Source organism: Leptodactylus fuscus, chromosome 5 (genome assembly GCF_031893055.1).
Source record: "Leptodactylus fuscus isolate aLepFus1 chromosome 5, aLepFus1.hap2, whole genome shotgun sequence".
Taxonomy (NCBI): domain Eukaryota; kingdom Metazoa; phylum Chordata; class Amphibia; order Anura; family Leptodactylidae; genus Leptodactylus; species Leptodactylus fuscus.
In genome coordinates, this window is record NC_134269.1 from 208159387 (window position 1) to 208180703 (window position 21317).

Consider the following 21317-nt stretch of genomic DNA (forward strand, 5'->3'; position numbering starts at 1 on the left):
TTGCCTGCAGCCTCTCGCCGGGTTATGAGCCGCTCTTCTCTCTTCCAGGATGACTACAATCACGTCCACGGCGGGAAATGGACAGTCAGTAATTTACGTCTGTACCTGGAGAGCACCAGAGGACGAGAAGTCACTGATAAACTGTTTGATGAAATTCACTGGATAATTGTCCAGTCCCTGAAGGCGGTGGCGGTGAGTCATTACTGCGGGGTGGGCAGCCGGGCAGCCATACCACAAGACAGCTGAATGAATGGCTGCGGCTGACCGCTGGAGGTTACTAGTCTCATTATATGTAATGAGGCCGACGGCAGCGCAAAAGTCACCAGCCTGATAGATACTAATAGTAATAGAAAAGTGCAGCCGGAACATCCGAGGAGGGGTCTGAATAGGAGCAATGTCATATTTGACCATCTATCTATTCATCTATCTATCTATCCAGTGGCGTAACTAGGAATGGCGGGGCCCCGTGGCGAACTTTTGACATGGGCCTCCCCCCAACCGACACCGACGTCGAAGACCACGACCGACCCCCTCCTCCGCACTCTATTATGTCCCCTAGTAAGCCCTGCACACAGTATTATTCCCCATAGTGGTCCCTGCACACAGTATTATCCCCCATAGTGACCCCTGCACACAGTATTATACCCCATAGTAGCCCCTGCACACAGTATTATTCCCCATAGTGGCCCCTGCACACAGTATTATCCCCCATAGTGGCCCCTGCACACAGTATTATCCCCCATAGTGGCCCCTGCACACAGTATTATCCCCCATAGTGGCCCCTGCACACAGTATTATACCCCATAGTAGCCCCTGCACACAGTATTATTCCCCATAGTGGCCCCTGCACACAGTATTATCCCCCATAGTGGCCCCTGCACACAGTATTATCCCCCATAGTGGCCCCTGCACACAGTATTATCCCCCATAGTGGCCCCTGCACACAGTATTATCCCCCATAGTGGCCCCTGCACACAGTATTATCCCCCATAGTGGCCCCTGCACACAGTATTATCCCCCATAGTGGCCCCTGCACACAATATTATGTCCCATAGTGGCCCCTGCACACAGTATTATGATTATGCCCCATAGTGGCCCCTGCACACAGTATTATCTCCCATAGTGGCCCCTGCACACAGTATTATCCCCCATAGTGGCCCCTGCACACAATATTATGTCCCATAGTGGCCCCTGCACACAGTATTATGATTATGCCCCATAGTGGCCCCTGCACACAGTATTATCCCCCATAGTGGCCCCTGTACACAGTATTATCCCCCATAGTGGCCCCTGCACACAATATTATGTCCCATAGTGGCCCCTGCACACAGTATTATGCCCCATAGTGGCCTCTGCACACAGTATTATCCCCCATAGTGGCTCCTGCCACAGTATTATCCCCCATAGTGGCCCCTGCACACAGTATTATGTCCCATAGTGGCCCCTGCACACAGTATTATGCCCCATAGTGGCCTCTGCACACAGTATTATCCCCCATAGTGGCTCCTGCCACAGTATTATCCCCCATAGTTGCCCCTGCACACAGTAATATAGCCCATAGTGGCCCATGCACACAGTATTATATCCCATAGTGGCTCCTGCACACAGTATTATGCCCCATAGTGGCCCCTACACACAGTATTATGTCCCATAGTGGCCCCCGCACACAGTATTATGCCCCATAGTGGCCCCTGCACACAGTATTATATCCCATAGTGGCCCCTGCACACAGTATTATATCCCATAGTGGCTCCTGCACACAGTATTATGCCCCATAGTGGCCCCTACACACAGTATTATGTCCCATAGTGGCCCCCGCACACAGTATTATCCCCCATAGTGGCCCCTGCACACAGTATTATATCCCATAGTGGCCCCTGCACACAGTATTATATCCCATAGTGGCTCCTGCACACAGTATTATGCCCCATAGTGGCCCCTACACACAGTATTATCCCCCATAGTGGCCCCCGCACACAGTATTATCCCCCATAGTGGCCCCTGCACACAGTATTATATCCCATAGTGGCCCCTGCACACAGTATTATATCCCATAGTGGCTCCTGCACACAGTATTATGCCCCATAGTGGCCCCTACACACAGTATTATGTCCCATAGTGGCCCCCGCACACAGTATTATGCCCCATAGTGGCCCCTGCACACAGTATTATACCCCATAGTGTCCCCTGCACACAGTATTATCCCCCATAGTGGCCCCTGCACACAGTATTATACCCCATAGTGGCCCCTGCACACAGTATTATACCCCATAGTGGCTCCTGCACACAGTATTATCCCCCATAGTGGCCCCTGCACACAGTATTATCCGCCATAGTGGCTCCTGCACACAGTATTATACCCCATAGTGTCCCCTGCACACAGTATTATCCCCCATAGTGGCCCCTGCACACAGTATTATACCCCATAGTGGCTCCTGCACACAGTATTATACCCCATAGTGGACACCCATAAACAATTATTATACTCTATATATCTTTTCAGACCCCAGAGTATAATAATCGGAGACTCGGGGGAATAAAAACATAAAAAATTACTGTGTCTTACCTGTTTCCGGCTCCTACGCGGTCTTCTCCGCTGGCGTCCTTCTGAAAGGACGTCAGACGTCACATGACCTGGGACGCAGGCCAGGTTCATGTGAAGTCAGAGACGTCAGAAAGAAGGCCTGGCAGGATCGTGGAGAGGTAAGTAACGGTAATTTTTACATTCCCTTTCCTCTTCCGATCCACCGATCATTATACTCCTATCTATCTATCTATCTATCTATCTATCTATCTATCTATCTCCTATCTATCTATCTATCTATCTATCTATCTATCTATCTATCTATCTATCATTTATCTATATATCTATCTTGGTGATGCCCTACATTTAATATAATTCATGCCAGTTTTCTGATGAAAACAGTAGCTCCTTTGAATACGCCAATCTTTATACATATGTCCTCCATTGTATCTCATCTGGTTGCATCTCCTCACAATCTTTGGATAATATGCCTGTATAAAGCCTCAGTGTGAACGGAGCCCAACCCTTTATATCCCATAGAGATAAGCAGCACTTAGCCCTTTAGTACTCCCTTGGTAGGATCCCCATGTTAATGGGGAGTCAAATCTGCTGGCCAAATGTTTTCTGCATGCAATGTAGCTGAATTCCCATAATGCACTGCCAGTGAACAGCCAGTAGGTGGCGCCTGTATAACAGTCCCTGCAGTTGTTTGCCGCACTGGTAGAATATGGCTCTGACGCCAGAATGTTATTACAGACGGTTTATGTGGTCGATGGTAAACAGTATGGAGAATATAATTATAAGCGGCTGCGCTGGTTCAGCCGCCCGCGGATTTATGTGGTTATGTGTAACTTATGTATATGGGTTTACTGAAAGTGGAGACAGAAAACCGCAGGGTCTACAGTCAGTTACTGCAGGGGGTAACAAACCCCAAATTACTGGGCTGGGGGCAAAGAGGGGGCCGACTGTGAGAGAGGCTGCGACAATGACAACTTAATGGGGAATGAAACCTATAATGCTACAGATCTATCTATTCATCCATCTATCTCATATCTATCTATCTATCTATCTATCTATCTATCTATTATCTATCTCCTATCTATCTATCATCTATCTATTTATCTATCTATCTATCTATCTATCTATCTATCTATCTATCTATCTCCTATCTATCTATCTATCTATCTATCTATCTATCTATCTCCTATCTATCTATCATCTATCTATCTATCTATCTATCTATCTATCTATCTCCTATCTATCTATTTATCTATCTATCTATCTCCTATCTATCTATCTATCTATCTATCTATCTATCTATCTATCACCTATCTATCTATCTATCTATCTATCTATCTATCTCCTATCTATCTATTTATCTATCTATCTATCTATCTCCTATCTATCTATCTATCTATCTATCTATCACCTATCTATCTATCTATCGATCATCTATCTATTTATCTATCTCTATCTATCTATCTATCTATCTATCTATCTATCTATCTATCTATCTATCTATCTCCTATCTATCTATCTATTATCTATCTCATATCTATCTTGTATCTATCTATTCATCTATCTATCTATCTATCTATCTATCTATCTATCTAGCTATTATCTATCTCCTATCTATCTATCTATCTATCTATCTATCTATCTCGTATCTATCTATTCATCTATCTATCTATCTATCTATCTATCTATCTATCTATCTCCTATCTATCCATCTATTTATCATCTATCTATCTATCTATCTATCTCGTATCTATCATCTATCTATCTATCTATCTATTATCTATCATCTATCTATCTATCTATCTATCTATCTATCTATCTATCTCCTATCTATCTATCTATTATCTATCTCATATCTATCTATCTTCTATCTATCTATCTATCTATCTATCTATCTATCTATCTAGCTATTATCTATCTCCTATCTATCTATGTATCTATCTATCTTCTATCTATCTATCTATCTATCTCGTATCTATCTATTCATCTATCTATCTATCTATCTCCTATCTATCTATTATCTATCTCATATCTATCTATCTATCTATCTATCTATCTATCTATCTATCTATCTCCTATCTATCTATCTATCTATCTATCTATCTATCTATCTCCTATCTATCTATCTATCTATCTATCTATCACCTATCTATCTATCTATCTATCTATCTATCTATCTATCTCCTATCTATCTATCTATCTATCTATCTATCTATCTATCTATCGATCATCTATCTATTTATCTATCTCTATCTATCTATCTATCTATCTATCTATCTCCTATCTATCTATCTATTATCTATCTCATATCTATCTTGTATCTATCTATTCATCTATCTATCTATCTATCTATCTATCTATCTATCTAGCTATTATCTATCTCCTATCTATCTATCTATCTATCTCGTATCTATCTATTCATCTATCTATCTATCTATCTATCTATCTATCTATCTCCTATCTATCCATCTATTTATCATCTATCTATCTATCTATCTATCTATCTATCTATCTATCTATCTCGTATCTATCATCTATCTATCTATCTATCTATCTATCTATCTATCTATTATCTATCATCTATCTATCTATCTATCTATTATCTATCTCATATCTATCTATCTATCTCGTATCTATCTATTTATCTATCTATCTATCTATCTATCTATCTATCTACTATCTATCTATCTATTATCTATCTCATATCTATCTATCTTGTATCTATCTATCTATCTATCTATCTATCTATCTATCTATCTATCTAGCTATTATCTATCTCCTATCTATCTATGTATCTATCTATCTTCTATCTATCTATCTATCTATCTATCTATCTATCTATCTCGTATCTATCTATTCATCTATCTATCTATCTATCTCCTATCTATCTATTATCTATCTCATATCTATCTATCTATCTATCTATCTCCTATCTATCTATCTATCTATCTATCTATCTATCTATCTATCTATCTCCTATCTATCATCTATCTATCTATCTATCTATCTATCTATCTATTATCTATCTCATATCTATCTATCTATCTCGTATCTATCTATTTATCTATCTATCTATCTATCTATCTATCTCCTATCTATCTATCTATTATCTATCTCATATCTATCTATCTTGTATCTATCTATCTATCTATCTATCTATCTATCTATCTATCTATCTATCTAGCTATTATCTATCTCCTATCTATCTATCTATCTATCTATCTATCTATCTATCTATCTATCTATCTATCTCCTATCTATCTATCTATCTATCTATCTCCTATCTATCTATCATCTATCTATCTATCTATCTATCTCCTATCTATCTATTTATCTATCTATCTATCTCCTATCTATCTATCTATCTATCTATCTATCTATCTATCTATCACCTATCTATCTATCTATCTATCTATCTATCTCCTATCTATCTATTTATCTATCTATCTATCTATCTATCTATCTATCTATCTATCTCCTATCTATCTATCTATCTATCTATCTATCTATCTATCTATCACCTATCTATCTATCTATCTATCTATCTATCTCCTATCTATCTATCTATCTATCTATCTATCTATCTATCTATCGATCATCTATCTATTTATCTATCTCTATCTATCTATCTATCTATCTATCTATCTATCTATCTATCTATCTATCTATCTATCTCCTATCTATCTATCTATTATCTATCTCATATCTATCTTGTATCTATCTATTCATCTATCTATCTATCTATCTATCTAGCTATTATCTATCTCCTATCTATCTATCTATCTATCTATCTCGTATCTATCTATTCATCTATCTATCTATCTATCTATCTATCTATCTCCTATCTATCCATCTATTTATCATCTATCTATCTATCTATCTATCTCGTATCTATCTATCTATTATCTATCTCATATCTATCTTGTATCTATCTATTCATCTATCTATCTATCTATCTATCTATCTATCTAGCTATTATCTATCTCCTATCTATCTATCTATCTATCTATCTCGTATCTATCTATTCATCTATCTATCTATCTATCTATCTATCTATCTCCTATCTATCCATCTATTTATCATCTATCTATCTATCTATCTATCTATCTCGTATCTATCATCTATCTATCTATCTATCTATCTATCTATCTATCTATTATCTATCATCTATCTATCTATCTATCTATTATCTATCTCATATCTATCTATCTATCTATCTCGTATCTATCTATTTATCTATCTATCTATCTATCTATCTATCTACTATCTATCTATCTATTATCTATCTCATATCTATCTATCTTGTATCTATCTATCTATCTATCTATCTATCTATCTATCTAGCTATTATCTATCTCCTATCTATCTATGTATCTATCTATCTTCTATCTATCTATCTATCTATCTATCTATCTATCTCGTATCTATCTATTCATCTATCTATCTATCTATCTATCTCCTATCTATCTATTATCTATCTCATATCTATCTATCTATCTATCTATCTCCTATCTATCTATCTATCTATCTATCTATCTATCTATCTATCTATCTATCTCCTATCTATCATCTATCTATCTATCTATCTATCTATCTATTATCTATCTCATATCTATCTATCTATCTATCTCGTATCTATCTATTTATCTATCTATCTATCTATCTATCTATCTATCTATCTATCTCCTATCTATCTATCTATTATCTATCTCATATCTATCTATCTTGTATCTATCTATCTATCTATCTATCTATCTATCTATCTATCTATCTAGCTATTATCTATCTCCTATCTATCTATCTATCTATCTATCTATCTATCTCCTATCTATCTATCTATCTATCTATCTATCTATCTATCTATCTATCTATCTATCTATCTCCTATCTATCTATCATCTATCTATCTATCTATCTATCTATCTCCTATCTATCTATTTATCTATCTATCTATCTCCTATCTATCTATCTATCTATCTATCTATCACCTATCTATCTATCTATCTATCTATCTCCTATCTATCTATTTATCTATCTATCTATCTATCTATCTCCTATCTATCTATCTATCTATCTATCTATCACCTATCTATCTATCTATCTATCTATCTCCTATCTATCTATCTATCTATCTATCTATCTATCTATCTATCTATCGATCATCTATCTATTTATCTATCTCTATCTATCTATCTATCTATCTATCTATCTATCTATCTATCTCCTATCTATCTATCTATTATCTATCTCATATCTATCTTGTATCTATCTATTCATCTATCTATCTATCTATCTATCTAGCTATTATCTATCTCCTATCTATCTATCTATCTATCTATCTCGTATCTATCTATTCATCTATCTATCTATCTATCTATCTATCTATCTATCTATCTCCTATCTATCCATCTATTTATCATCTATCTATCTATCTATCTATCTATCTATCTCGTATCTATCATCTATCTATCTATCTATCTATCTATCTATCTATCTATCTATTATCTATCATCTATCTATCTATCTATCTATCTATCTATTATCTATCTCATATCTATCTATCTATCTCGTATCTATCTATTTATCTATCTATCTATCTATCTATCTCCTATCTATCTATCTATTATCTATCTCATATCTATCTATCTTGTATCTATCTATCTATCTATCTATCTATCTATCTATCTAGCTATTATCTATCTCCTATCTATCTATGTATCTATCTATCTTCTATCTATCTATCTATCTATCTATCTATCTATCTATCTCGTATCTATCTATTCATCTATCTATCTATCTCCTATCTATCTATTATCTATCTCATATCTATCTATCTATCTATCTATCTATCTATCTATCTCCTATCTATCTATCTATCTATCTATCTATCTCCTATCTATCATCTATCTATCTATCTATCTATCTATCTATCTATCTATCTATCTATCTATTATCTATCTCATATCTATCTATCATCTATCTATCTATCTATCTATCTATCTATCTATCTATCTATCATCTATCTCATATCTATCTATCTATCTATCTATCTATCTATCTATCTTGTATTTATCTATCTATCTACTATCTATCTATCTATCTATCTATCTATCTATCTCCTATCTATCTATCTATCTATCTATCTATCTCCTATCTATCTATCTATCTATCTATCTCCTATCTATCCATCTATTTATCATCTATCTATCTATCTATCTATCTATCTATCTATCTATCATCTATCTCATATCTATCTATCTATCTATCTATCTCCTATCTATCCATCTATTTATCATCTATCTATCTATCTATCTATCTATCTATCTATCTATCTATCTCCTATCTATCATCTATCTATCTATCTATCTATCTATCTATCTATCTATCTATCTATTATCTATCTCATATCTATCTATCATCTATCTATCTATCTATCTATCTATCTATCTATCTATCTATCTATCTATCTATTATCTATCTCATATCTATCTATCTATCTATCTATCTATCTATCTATCTATCTATCTCGTATCTATCTATTTATCTATCTATCTATCTATCTACTATCTATCTATCTATCTATCTCCTATCTATCTATCTATCTATCTATCTATCTATCTCCTATCTATCTATCTATCTATCTATCTATCTATCTATCTCCTATCTATCCATCTATTTATCATCTATCTATCTATCTATCTATCTATCTATCTATCATCTATCTCATATCTATCTATCTATCTATCTCCTATCTATCCATCTATTTATCATCTATCTATCTATCTATCTATCTATCTATCTATCTATCTATCTCCTATCTATCATCTATCTATCTATCTATCTATCTATCTATCTATCTATCTATCTATTATCTATCTCATATCTATCTATCATCTATCTATCTATCTATCTATCTATCTATCTATCTATTATCTATCTCATATCTATCTATCTATCTCGTATCTATCTATTTATCTATCTATCTATCTATCTATCTACTATCTATCTATCTATCTATCTATCTATCTATCTATCTATCTCCTATCTATCTATCTATCTATCTATCTATCTCCTATCTATCTATCTATCTATCTATCTATTTATCATCTATCTATCTATCTATCTATCTATCTCCTATCTATCCATCTATTTATCATCTATCTATCTATCTATCTATCTATCTATCTATTATCTATCTCATATCTATCTATCTCGTATCTATCTATTTATCTATCTATCTATCTACTATCTATCTATCTATCTATCTCCTATCTATCTATCTATCTATCTATCTATCTATCTATCTCCTATCTATCTATCTATCTATCTATCTATCTATCTATCTCCTATCTATCCATCTATTTATCATCTATCTATCTATCTATCTATCTATCTATCTATCTATCTCCTATCTATCCATCTATTTATCATCTATCTATCTATCTATCTATCTATCTATCTCCTATCTATCATCTATCTATCTATCTATCTATCTATCTATCTATCTATCTATTATCTATCTCATATCTATCTATCATCTATCTATCTATCTATCTATCTATCTATCTATCTATTATCTATCTCATATCTATCTATCTATCTCGTATCTATCTATTTATCTATCTATCTATCTATCTATCTACTATCTATCTATCTATCTATCTATCTCCTATCTATCTATCTATCTATCTATCTATCTATCTATCTATCTATCTCCTATCTATCTATCTATCTATCTATTTATCATCTATCTATCTATCTATCTATCTATCTATCTCCTATCTATCCATCTATTTATCATCTATCTATCTATCTATCTATCTATCTATCTATCTATTATCTATCTCATATCTATCTATCTCGTATCTATCTATTTATCTATCTATCTATCTATCTATCTATCTACTATCTATCTATCTATCTATCTATCTATCTATCTCCTATTTATCTATCTATCTATCTATCTATCTATCTCCTATCTATCTATCTATCTATCTATCTATCTATCTCCTATCTATCTATCTATCTATCTATCTATCTATCTATCTATCTCCTATCTATCTATCTATCTATCTATCTATCTATCTATCTCCTATCTATCTATCTATCTATCTATCTATCTATCTCCTATCTATCTATCTATCTATCTATCTATCTATCTCCTATCTATCTATCTATCTATCTATCTATCTCCTATCTATCTATCTATCTATCTATCTATCTATCTCCTATCTATCCATCTATTTATCATCTATCTATCTATCTATCTATCTATCTATCTATTATCTATCTCATATCTATCTATCTCGTATCTATCTATTTATCTATCTATCTATCTATCTATCTATCTATCTACTATCTATCTATCTATCTATCTATCTATCTATCTATCTATCTATCTCCTATTTATCTATCTATCTATCTATCTATCTATCTATCTCCTATCTATCTATCTATCTATCTATCTCCTATCTATCTATCTATCTATCTATCTATCTATCTCCTATCTATCTATCTATCTATCTATCTATCTATCTATCTATCTATCTATTATCTATCTCATATCTATCTATCTATCTCGTATCTATCTATTTATCTATCTATCTACTATCTATCTATCTATCTATCTATCTATCTATCTCCTATTTATCTATCTATCTATCTATCTATCTATCTATCTATCTATCTATCTATCTCTCTCCTATCTATCTATCTATCTATCTATCTCCTATCTATCCTATCTATCTATCTATCTATCTATCTATCTATCTATCTATTATCTATCTCATATCTATCTATCTATCTCGTATCTATTTATCTATCTATCTACTATCTATCTATCTATCTATCTATCTATCTATCTCCTATTTATCTATCTATCTATCTATCTATCTATCTATCTATCTATCTATCTCTCTCCTATCTATCTATCTATCTATCTATCTATCTATCTATCTATCTCCTATCTATCCTATCTATCTATCTATCTATCTATCTATCTATCTATTATCTATCTCATATCTATCTATCTATCTCGTATCTATCTATTTATCTATCTATCTACTATCTATCTATCTATCTATCTATCTATCTCCTATTTATCTATCTATCTATCTATCTATCTATCTATCTATCTATCTATTATCTATCTCATATCTATCTATCTTGTATCTATCTATCTATCTATCTATCTATCTCTCTCCTATCTATCTATCTATCTATCTATCTATCTATCTATCTATCTATCTCCTATCTATCTATCTATCTATCTATCTATCTATCTATCTCCTATCTATCTATCTATCTATCTATCTATTATCTATCTCATATCTATCTATCTATCTCGTATCTATCTATTTATCTATCTATCTACTATCTATCTATCTATCTATCTATCTATCTATCTATCTATCCCCTATCTATCTATCTATCTATCTATCTATCTCCTATTTATCTATCTATCTATCTATCTATCTATCTATCTATCTATCTATTATCTATCTCATATCTATCTATCTTGTATCTATCTATCTATCTATCTATCTATCTATCTATCTAGCTATTATCTATCTCCTATCTATCTATCTATCTATCTATCTCGTATCTATCTATTCATCTATCTATCTATCTATCTATTTATCTCCTATCTATCTATCTATCTATCTATCTATCTCCTATCTATCTATCTTTCTATCTATCTATCTATCTATCTATCTATCTATCTATTATCTATCTCATATCTATCTATCTCCTATCTATCTATCTATCTATCTATCTATCTATCTATCTATCTATCTATCTATCTATCTATCATCTATCTATCTATCTATTATCTATCTCATATCTATCTATCTCGTATCTATCTATTTATCTATCTATCTATCTACTATCTATCTATCTACTATCTATCTATCTATCTATCTATCTATCTATCTATCTATCTATCTATCTATCATCTCCTATCTATCTATCTATCTATCTATCTATCTATCTCCTATCTATCTATCTATCTATCTATCTATCTATCTTGGTGTTCTCCGGAGCACCACGTCCCCTTACCGGTGAGAATCCCAGAGTCGTCTGCTACTGATGGTCTCTCCATCCCAATATGGCAGCTAACAGGCCCCGATAGCTGTAAATCTACCTAACCATAGGCTTAGACTTGTATTACACCCCTATGGACATTACAAGTAGCCCCATTTACTTCTGTAGCACATGATCTCCGCTGCTCAGATGTTACAGAACCAGGTCCAAGTTGTGGATGGAAAACAGACCTTTCCCACATCCCCGGGAGACGGCGCTGGTTAGAAACTACAATTTGGCGCGTTCTTCTAGCGTGTTAACCACAATCCCTTGTCTGGTGGAGATGTGCCAGGGAAAGCCGGCCGCAGGACCATAGTTATCTGACCACCTCTGATCTAGATCCATGGGTCTTGTGCACTTTATCTAGCTGGGGAAGGGTTAATAGCAGGCTATTGACCCCTCCTTTATAGCATGTGGATTTTGGGGATATTTTGCCCCTCACCATGTAAAAGGCCAAAATCAGTCACATCACCATCACCGAATTTGCCAGGAATGTCCGACAGAAGCCTACTAGAGTCTAAATAGTATGTAGTGGCCCCTGATATTTTTGCAAGGATGTAACGTATTAGTATAGCACTCCTGGGACCCCCACCCATCATTAAATCGGGGATCCCGCACTCCCCATTGGAATAGAGCAACAGCCACCACTCCGTCAATGTCTATGGGATTGAGGAAGATAGTGTGCAGCTTTTGGCGTTCTCCTTCTGTCCCATAGAGCTTGAATGGTGCGACCATGTGGGATCCTTGTTTTTATGAATGGTGGGGGTCCCAGCAGCCCCCACTGATGAAGCCCTTACCTATTATGGAGCAGTGATAAGATGCAATTTTGCAAAAACCCGTTTTAAATGAATTTTTGGGACTTCCATATCCTTAGGTGAGGTCATCAGTATGTGGTAGTGAGGGTCTGACATCTGGGACCCCCACCGATTACAGACACCAGCGTTAAGGGAATCTGTCGGTGTGATTAGGGACTTTAAACCACCTATAGGTTCTTATGGACTGGGGGTTAAGTGACCCAAATCACGGTGTTGTAAAGCCATCCAAGCCCGCAATAAAAGTAAAACCTTTGTACTCCCCCTGCGGCTGTAATCCCCAGTCTGTGGGTGCTTTAGTGTCCCAAATTAACCTGACAGGTTCTCTTTTATACCGAGTACAACGCCGCACATATAGGGTATTGCAGCTCATCACCTTTCTCTTGAATGGGGCTGAACTGCTGCTGTACCATGTGACTGACATCAGCAGCACATTGCAGAGACTGCAGCAGCCTCTTCAAACAGCTGATCGGTGGAGGTCCGGGGTGTCGAACTTTTGCCCTAAGTATATCTATATATGTATTATTATTATTATATTATTATTATTATTATTATTATTATTATTATTATAGTATTATTATTATATTTATTTTTTTTATATTATTTTTTAATTTTTTTTTTTTTAATGTTGGACTAAAAATGTTTCTGTCTCGTCTTTAGCCGGTGATGAATAACGACAAGCATTGCTTCGAGTGTTATGGCTACGACATCATCATAGACGACAGGCTGAAGCCGTGGCTTATTGAGGTCAGTGGTCGCCCTATATCCTGTGTCGTAGGTGGAACACATAGAAAATGTGTCATTACAAAAATGGGTTTAAAAAACACTTCTTCCTTGGGGCAACACGGTGTCTCCGTGGTTAGCACTGCAACCTTGCAGCGCTGGAGTCCTGGGTTCGAATCCTGCCAAGGACAACATCTACGAGGAGTTTGTATGTTCTCCCTGACAAAGACATACTGATAGGGAAAAAATGTAGATTGTGAACCCTTTATGGCGCTCACAATCTACAAAAAAAAACCAACACTTCACCCATTCCCTTATTAAAGGGGTTGTCTAGTTTACCACATCCTTGCCCATACACCCTTTTAGACAGGCCTCTGTTCGGGATCCTCATCTCTTTGACAGCGTGGAGAAGAGCGTCTACTCTGGAGGACCTGTCTCTCGCTCTGGAGAACCTATCCTGTCCTGCATCACGCAGACAACACATTGATATGATAAGACGCTATTTAATACTTCATTTCACCTGTGGTGGCGCTGCAGGGAAATTAAGTACCAGCCCTGTTTAAGACCCATAAAAGGGCACAAAAAAATTATTTGGATAACCCAAAGGGAAACGTTATAGCCCTCAAAATATGTCCGGTCCTATTACAGGGAAAATAGCCCGGTGCTGAAGTGGTTAAAGGCATTATCCAGCCCCCAATTAATTTTTCATACTGATGACCTGTTCACAGGATAGGTCATTAGTGTGTGACGTGTTGAGGTCTGACACCCGGACTCGGCACAGATCAGCTGTTTTGGCAGTTTCCTGTTGTCAGCTGCACTGTACATCACATGACTATGGACTGTACATCACATGACTATGGACTGTACATCACATGACTATGGACTGTATATCACATGACTATGGACCGTACATGACATGACTATGGACTGTACATCACATGACTATGGACTGTACATCACATGACTATGGACTGTATATCACATGGCTATGGACTATACATCACATGACTATGGACTGTACATCACATGACTATGGACTGTATATCACATGGCTATGGACTATACATCACATGACTATGGACTGTATATCACATGACTATGGACTGTATATCACATGGCTATGGACTGTACATGACATGACAATGGACTGTACATCACATGACTATGGACTGTACATCACATGACTATGGACTGTACATGACATGACTATGGACTGTATATCACATGACTATGGACTGTACATGACATGACTATGGACTGTATATCACATGGCTATGGACTGTACATGACATGACAATGGACTGTACATGACATGACAATGGACTGTACATGACATGACTATGGACTGTACATGACATGACTATGGACTGTACATGACATGACTATGGACTGTACATCACATGACTATGGACTGTACATCACATGACTATGGACTGTACATCACATGACTATGGACTGTACATCACATGACTATGGACTGTACATCACATGACTATGGACTGTACATCACATGACTATGGACTGTACATCACATGACTATGGACTGTACATCACATGACTATGGACTGTACATGACATGACTATGGACTGTACATCACATGACAATGGACTGTACATCACATGACTATGGACTGATTCTTATCCACAGGATGTAAGCAGAATGAATGACAACAAGCAGAGATCTTGAAAACCGCAAGGAATTGATACTGAAAGTATACTGGAACATCGTACAACTTTTTTTTATATGAACAATAACGTTGCTCTGAAAGTGGACAACCCCTTTAAGAGCTTTCTCTACCTAATGCAGCGATACAACAAAGGTCCCCATGTATTTGCTGTGTCATGTTATAAAAACCCCTCCCTGTGTACAGTTTACGAGAAGTTAGGGACTTACTTCCCTTTTTTTAGTGTCTAAATTTCTAAGCAGGTCATAAGTCAGATTTTACTATACGGGTCACCCGCTGCAGTGTAAAGTATGGGGAAGGATCAGTGCAATAGACTGATGAGACTTTCAGAGAGATGAACCTTTTTTACATCATTACCTGCAACCACCACTAGGGGAGCTTAAGAGCAGACTATATACTGTGTTATTATTAAGGACAAGGTATAAACAGTAGGCGCTAAGCTCCAGAGCTCCCTCTAATGATGGTTAATCATTTAACTTAAAAAGGAGGCACTCTGATCCAAAATGTCCACAAAACTGATACTTGTGCAGTTTGAGATCTTTAAAAGGAGCAGAAACATCCCTTGAGGGCCACAAATTGATGAAGGAATGAAGAGATAATCATCTTTTTATGGATTTTTACATCAGTCTGCAAGTGCCCTGGGGGTGGGGCTTAATTTCCTGCAAGTGCCCTGGGGGCGGAGCTTAATTTCCCAGGGTTGCCTACAGGCAGTCATTCGCAAGTGCTCTGGCTCTCCTCTAGAATGTCTCTCCTTAGGCCTTGACGTTTTCAGACACTGTCTACGTCATGGCTGACTGTAGCCAAATCTGGCAAATCAGACCCCGCCCCCGATGCACTTGCAGGCTAATTTGCATATCCATAAAATACTAATTATCTCTGCATTACTTCATCGCTTTGTAGCCACACAGGTATGTCTCTGCTCCTAGTAAAGGCCCCTACACAGCGCTATCATTGGTTTGGGAGCCATGTTGGAACTGACAGACTCCCATTAAGTCTATGCAGGAGATTTGGTATCCAAAAAATTCCGCTCCAATGATAAATATAGTGTTAAAGGGACGACTTTCCATAAAAACACGAGATTCAAAGTGGCTGACAGATGGACAGCTGAACTTCCCCTTTAATGTGTGATCTACATGAAATTCCCGGGTTTCCTCATTTGTTTCATAAAATACGAAATATTTCCCTCCGTATATCACCAGATGGCGACACGACTTCCTCTTAAGGCTACAATGCCTAAAATAAGTCTGAGGAAGTATAAAACACATCGGTATCAAAAGCTCCGACTGCTGCTTTGGCCATCCGCCATGCTTTACACTGCTGACCTAAGCAAAAAAAAATTTTGTAACCGAAGAAACAGACTACAACAAGTTTGCTTGTAGTCTGTTACCATGGAGACACATAGGCCTGCCTGATGAGTGGTCAAGTCACAACCACAATAATAAATGGCCCCCTCTGTGTTTGACAGGTCAACGCGTCTCCATCCCTCACGTCCAGCACGGCCAATGACCGTATTCTGAAATACAACCTTATCAATGACACGCTGAACATTGTCGTACCCAACGGCGAGATCCCGGACTGCAAGTGGAGCAAAGTCCCACCTAAGGAAGCCCTGGGAAGCTACGAGATCTTGTAAGATGTGCCGTCATATACTTGTCCTTTTTATTTTCCTTTCTGTCCATGGTTAATCCTGCCCACTAAAGGTGGCCATATACACTAGCCGGAGCTGCTGAGGTATACTGTAGGTGCTCCCTTATATAAAGAGGATCTTCCACCCCTAACCCCAGCTCTGTTCATTGCCGCGCCACTGATTCCAGTGTAGTAGCCCCCACCATTCCTTAGCAATGGGTGCAGTTAGTTTTGGTGCCTGATGTAGTAATTATACTCTTTAATGTCAAGGGGGTGGGGTCAGGCAGGAACAGGCAAGAGGGTGGGACTCTGAGCTCTTATAGTGTCAAAGTGCTTACAATCAAACCCCCCTACCCCAGTCCTGGCTGAAATAAGCACAGAGCCTAAATATCAGGCACCAAAACTAACTGCGCTAAAGGGGTTTTCCGGGACGTATTAATTGATATCATATTCTTAGGATAGGTTATCAATTGACGATCAGCGAGGGTCCGACAGCCGGGACTCCTTGAAGTGGCTTGAGCTTCACAGGCCTTATGACGTCACGTTCATCAGTCACATGGCCTGTTTGCAACTCAGTCCCATTCAAGTGAATGTGCTGAGCTGTGATACTAAACTCAGCCACTGTACACTATACGGCGCTGTGCTTGGTAAGTAGGGATCGGTAGAGGTCCCGGGTGTCAGACCCTCAACGACCTATCCTAAGGATACGCAATCAGTTATTAAAGGGGTTATCCAGGATTTAGAGAAGGGGTGGGTGTAAAAGAGGAAAAAAGACATATCCACCTATCCCTGGTGATCTTTTGTCTGGTCCTGGTACCCTTTCCCTCACATACTAGGACTTGCCACATCAGAAGCCGTAAGTCTCACATGACCGCCATGATCAGTGGCCTCAGTGGTCACTGGAGAAGGACCCGTGCGTGATGTCACTCCTGTACGTCACTGACTCCTTCCCCACCATGATTCCATCGTCAGGTCTCGAATGATGGAGAGCCAGACTGCTACAATAGTGGGTATACACGGAGCCCGATGGGCCCCATTGACTATAATGGAGTGCATTGGGTGGCTGCCATTCAGAAACTAAAAGTAGCGTTTTCATCAGTCTCTGAGATGGAGTTCCCATGCTGCGAGCCCTTACATATGAAGAAAAGGGGACCTGGTCTGGACCTGGACAAAGAAGCGTTAAAGGGATCCTATCATTAAAACACAATGTTTTGTGACTAACACGTAGGAGTAGCCTTAAGAAAGCCTATTCTTTTCCTACCTTTAGATGTCTTCTCCACACCGCCGTTCAGTAGAAATCCCGGTTTTCGTTGATATGCAAATGAGTTCTCTCACAGCACTGAGGGTGGTCCCCAGCATTCAAACAGCACTGGGGGCGTCCCCAATGTGGCGAGTGAACTTTCCAGCGTGACCTCCATCTTCTTCAGGAACGGGCTCTTCACGCATCTTCTTCCGGCGCTGGTGGTCAAACTTGTAGGCCTTGGGCAGAGCTTACACAGTAAGTAAGCGGCCATTTTCTTGTGGCCTGTGAGTATGTGCTGGAAGAAGACGCGTGAAGAGGCCATTCCTGAAGAAGATGGAGGCGGCGCTGGAGAGTTCTCTCGCAGTATTGGGGACGCCCGCAGTGCTGTTTGAGCGCTGGGACCCGCCCCCAGTGCTGCAAGAGAACTCATTTGCATACCGACGAAAACCGGGATTTCTACCGAACGGCGGCGCGGAGAAGACATCTAAAGGTAGAAGAAGAATAGGCTTTCTTAAAGCTATACCTACGTGTTAGTCACAAAAAATTGTGTTTTAATTATAGGATCCCTTTAAGAATAGGGGGTATGTAATTTTTTCTTCTTTTACACCCGCCACGGTCGCCCCAAATCCTGAACAACCCCTTTAATTGCTCAGGAAGGGTGGGGGCTAGAGAAAAAAGCGTAGGTGGAGGGGATACATATCCTATAGCATGCCTTTAATCTGTGACATTATTTGGCTGTTTCTTCTTCTAGATACGATGAAGAGGCCGCACAAACCGACGGCTCAGAGCGGGACCTGAGGAACCGACCAGGACAGACATTTGGGCTCAAAGGCAGCCGAACCAAAGAATCCGGGAGATCTGCACCTACAACGTGGAAGTAGCTGGTTTGTAGGGAAATTGAGGATGAAGTTCGACAGTGAACCCGGACAGAAGGAAAGGTGAAGAAGTTATGTGTTATGGAGACATCTTAGAGAAAACGCCTTGAGGAAGCAGCGGAGATATCGATTGTGGGAGAAGAAATTGTAGGGAAATTGCAACACGCGAAGCTGCTTGTATTTGATCTGGACTGATCTGTTCTGCAGAATACGCATGCTGACTGCACAGGAAGAACATGTCTTCCTCTATAATCTTCAGCACTGATAATCTGTATAAACATTCTGTATTTATTCATAAGACACTACATAGTAATAAAGTCCCCGTACTGTGCAGTAAAAAAGTGAAAACCGTTTTGTAATATCTTATTTCTAGCCTGAGATATGATCATTTCAATTTACAGGCCCAAAGCCTGAGCCTGCAGTACTGACTTCCATTCGAGGCACAGTATTGTCATGGAGACCTTGTGTGAAATTAGATCACCAATGTTTATTAGCTACGGGGTATCACTATGGGAATAGTGATTTGGACGTGACACAATCAGAATCTCGCAGTAGTGCAGCCTCAGGCTTTGGGCCTGTAACTTTAAGTGATGATATCTCAGCCTAGAAGTAAGATACTACAAAACGGTTTTCACGTTTTTTTACTGTGGAATATTTCCAACTCCCCCCCCCCCCCCACAGATCAAGGGGGCACTACACAGTTGGGGCCGGGTGACCCCAGTCAAATGCTTGCTATGTGGCCCACGCCTGACAAAGGCAATGAAAAAAATAAACTTATTGAAAAAGTGGACATGCCCTTAAAGCTGTCTATAGATTAGTGACAAATTCAGCTCTGCTACACTGACCTACAGAGCTGTGTAGCCCCACGACATGGCAGCACTTGTTAGATAACACTACCTCAGTAGACATTACAGCGGAGAGACATCCCTAGGACTTTCCTTGTCGGATGATATAACCCCCGCGCTCCCGTCTGAGCCGCCAACGCCAATTTCTGCATCACTGGATGAAGATTTGTGACATTTATAACCAGCTCAAATCCATCATCGTTCTAATAGAAGTCTCTGGTGCGACATCCACGGGAGGTGAGTGTTATTTTACAGGAAGACGGAAGCCATTGTTCTGGCTGGAACATCTCCGGGTAAATAAATAGGCCGGCGGGATATGGCGGGGAGGTCTGGTGGATGCGTGGACATTGTATGCGGTGGAGACATCCACAAGGTTTCTTTAATCCGGGTTTTTTTTTATGTATTCTATAGCTGTATGATTCTCACTACCTGCCACCACCACTAGGGGAGCTAACTGCATAGAAATATATACAGCTAGTATAAACTGTGTAGATTTTTAGGCAGTGAGCCCCTAGTGGTGGCTGCAGGGAGCAGCAGTTCATTGCCCGGCCTTCAAGGCCCATGTGACCCATCAGGTACAATTCCAGTCCTCAATGACTCCGGACACATGATGTCACCCAGGAGGGAGCACCGGACCCAGAAGAGGTGAGGGAAGTGGAGTATAAATGTTTTTTATTTTTCACACCTCCCCTGGGTCTCCACCTATTATACTCTGGGGTATGAAGAGACCCTACAGTATTTTTTGGGAAAATTTGGATCCAATCCTATTCGATTTTAGCTCACCTTTGCACCCATTTTCCTGGGGACTACGCCTGTTTGGGCTTATATACATCCATGTGGGGTAGCTCTCTGCTCAGGATCCCCCTTTAAGAAACAGAAGGGAG

The 21317-nt window shown here is 38.2% G+C and overlaps 1 protein-coding gene across 1 annotated transcript in view; it reads left to right on the forward strand.

The window, feature by feature from the left end:
* The window catches only part of TTLL1 (TTL family tubulin polyglutamylase complex subunit L1), a 37437-nt gene extending 17186 nt beyond the window's left edge, over positions 1-20251 (forward strand). Inside the window, exons 7-10 of the mRNA XM_075276461.1 lie at positions 49-192; positions 14097-14183; positions 17310-17473; positions 19465-20251. Of these exons, the coding sequence (XP_075132562.1) occupies positions 49-192; positions 14097-14183; positions 17310-17473; positions 19465-19594 (525 nt within the window). The 3' untranslated portion in view covers positions 19595-20251. The remainder of the gene's footprint in view (positions 1-48; positions 193-14096; positions 14184-17309; positions 17474-19464) is intronic.
* Positions 20252-21317: the final 1066 nt, after the last annotated feature.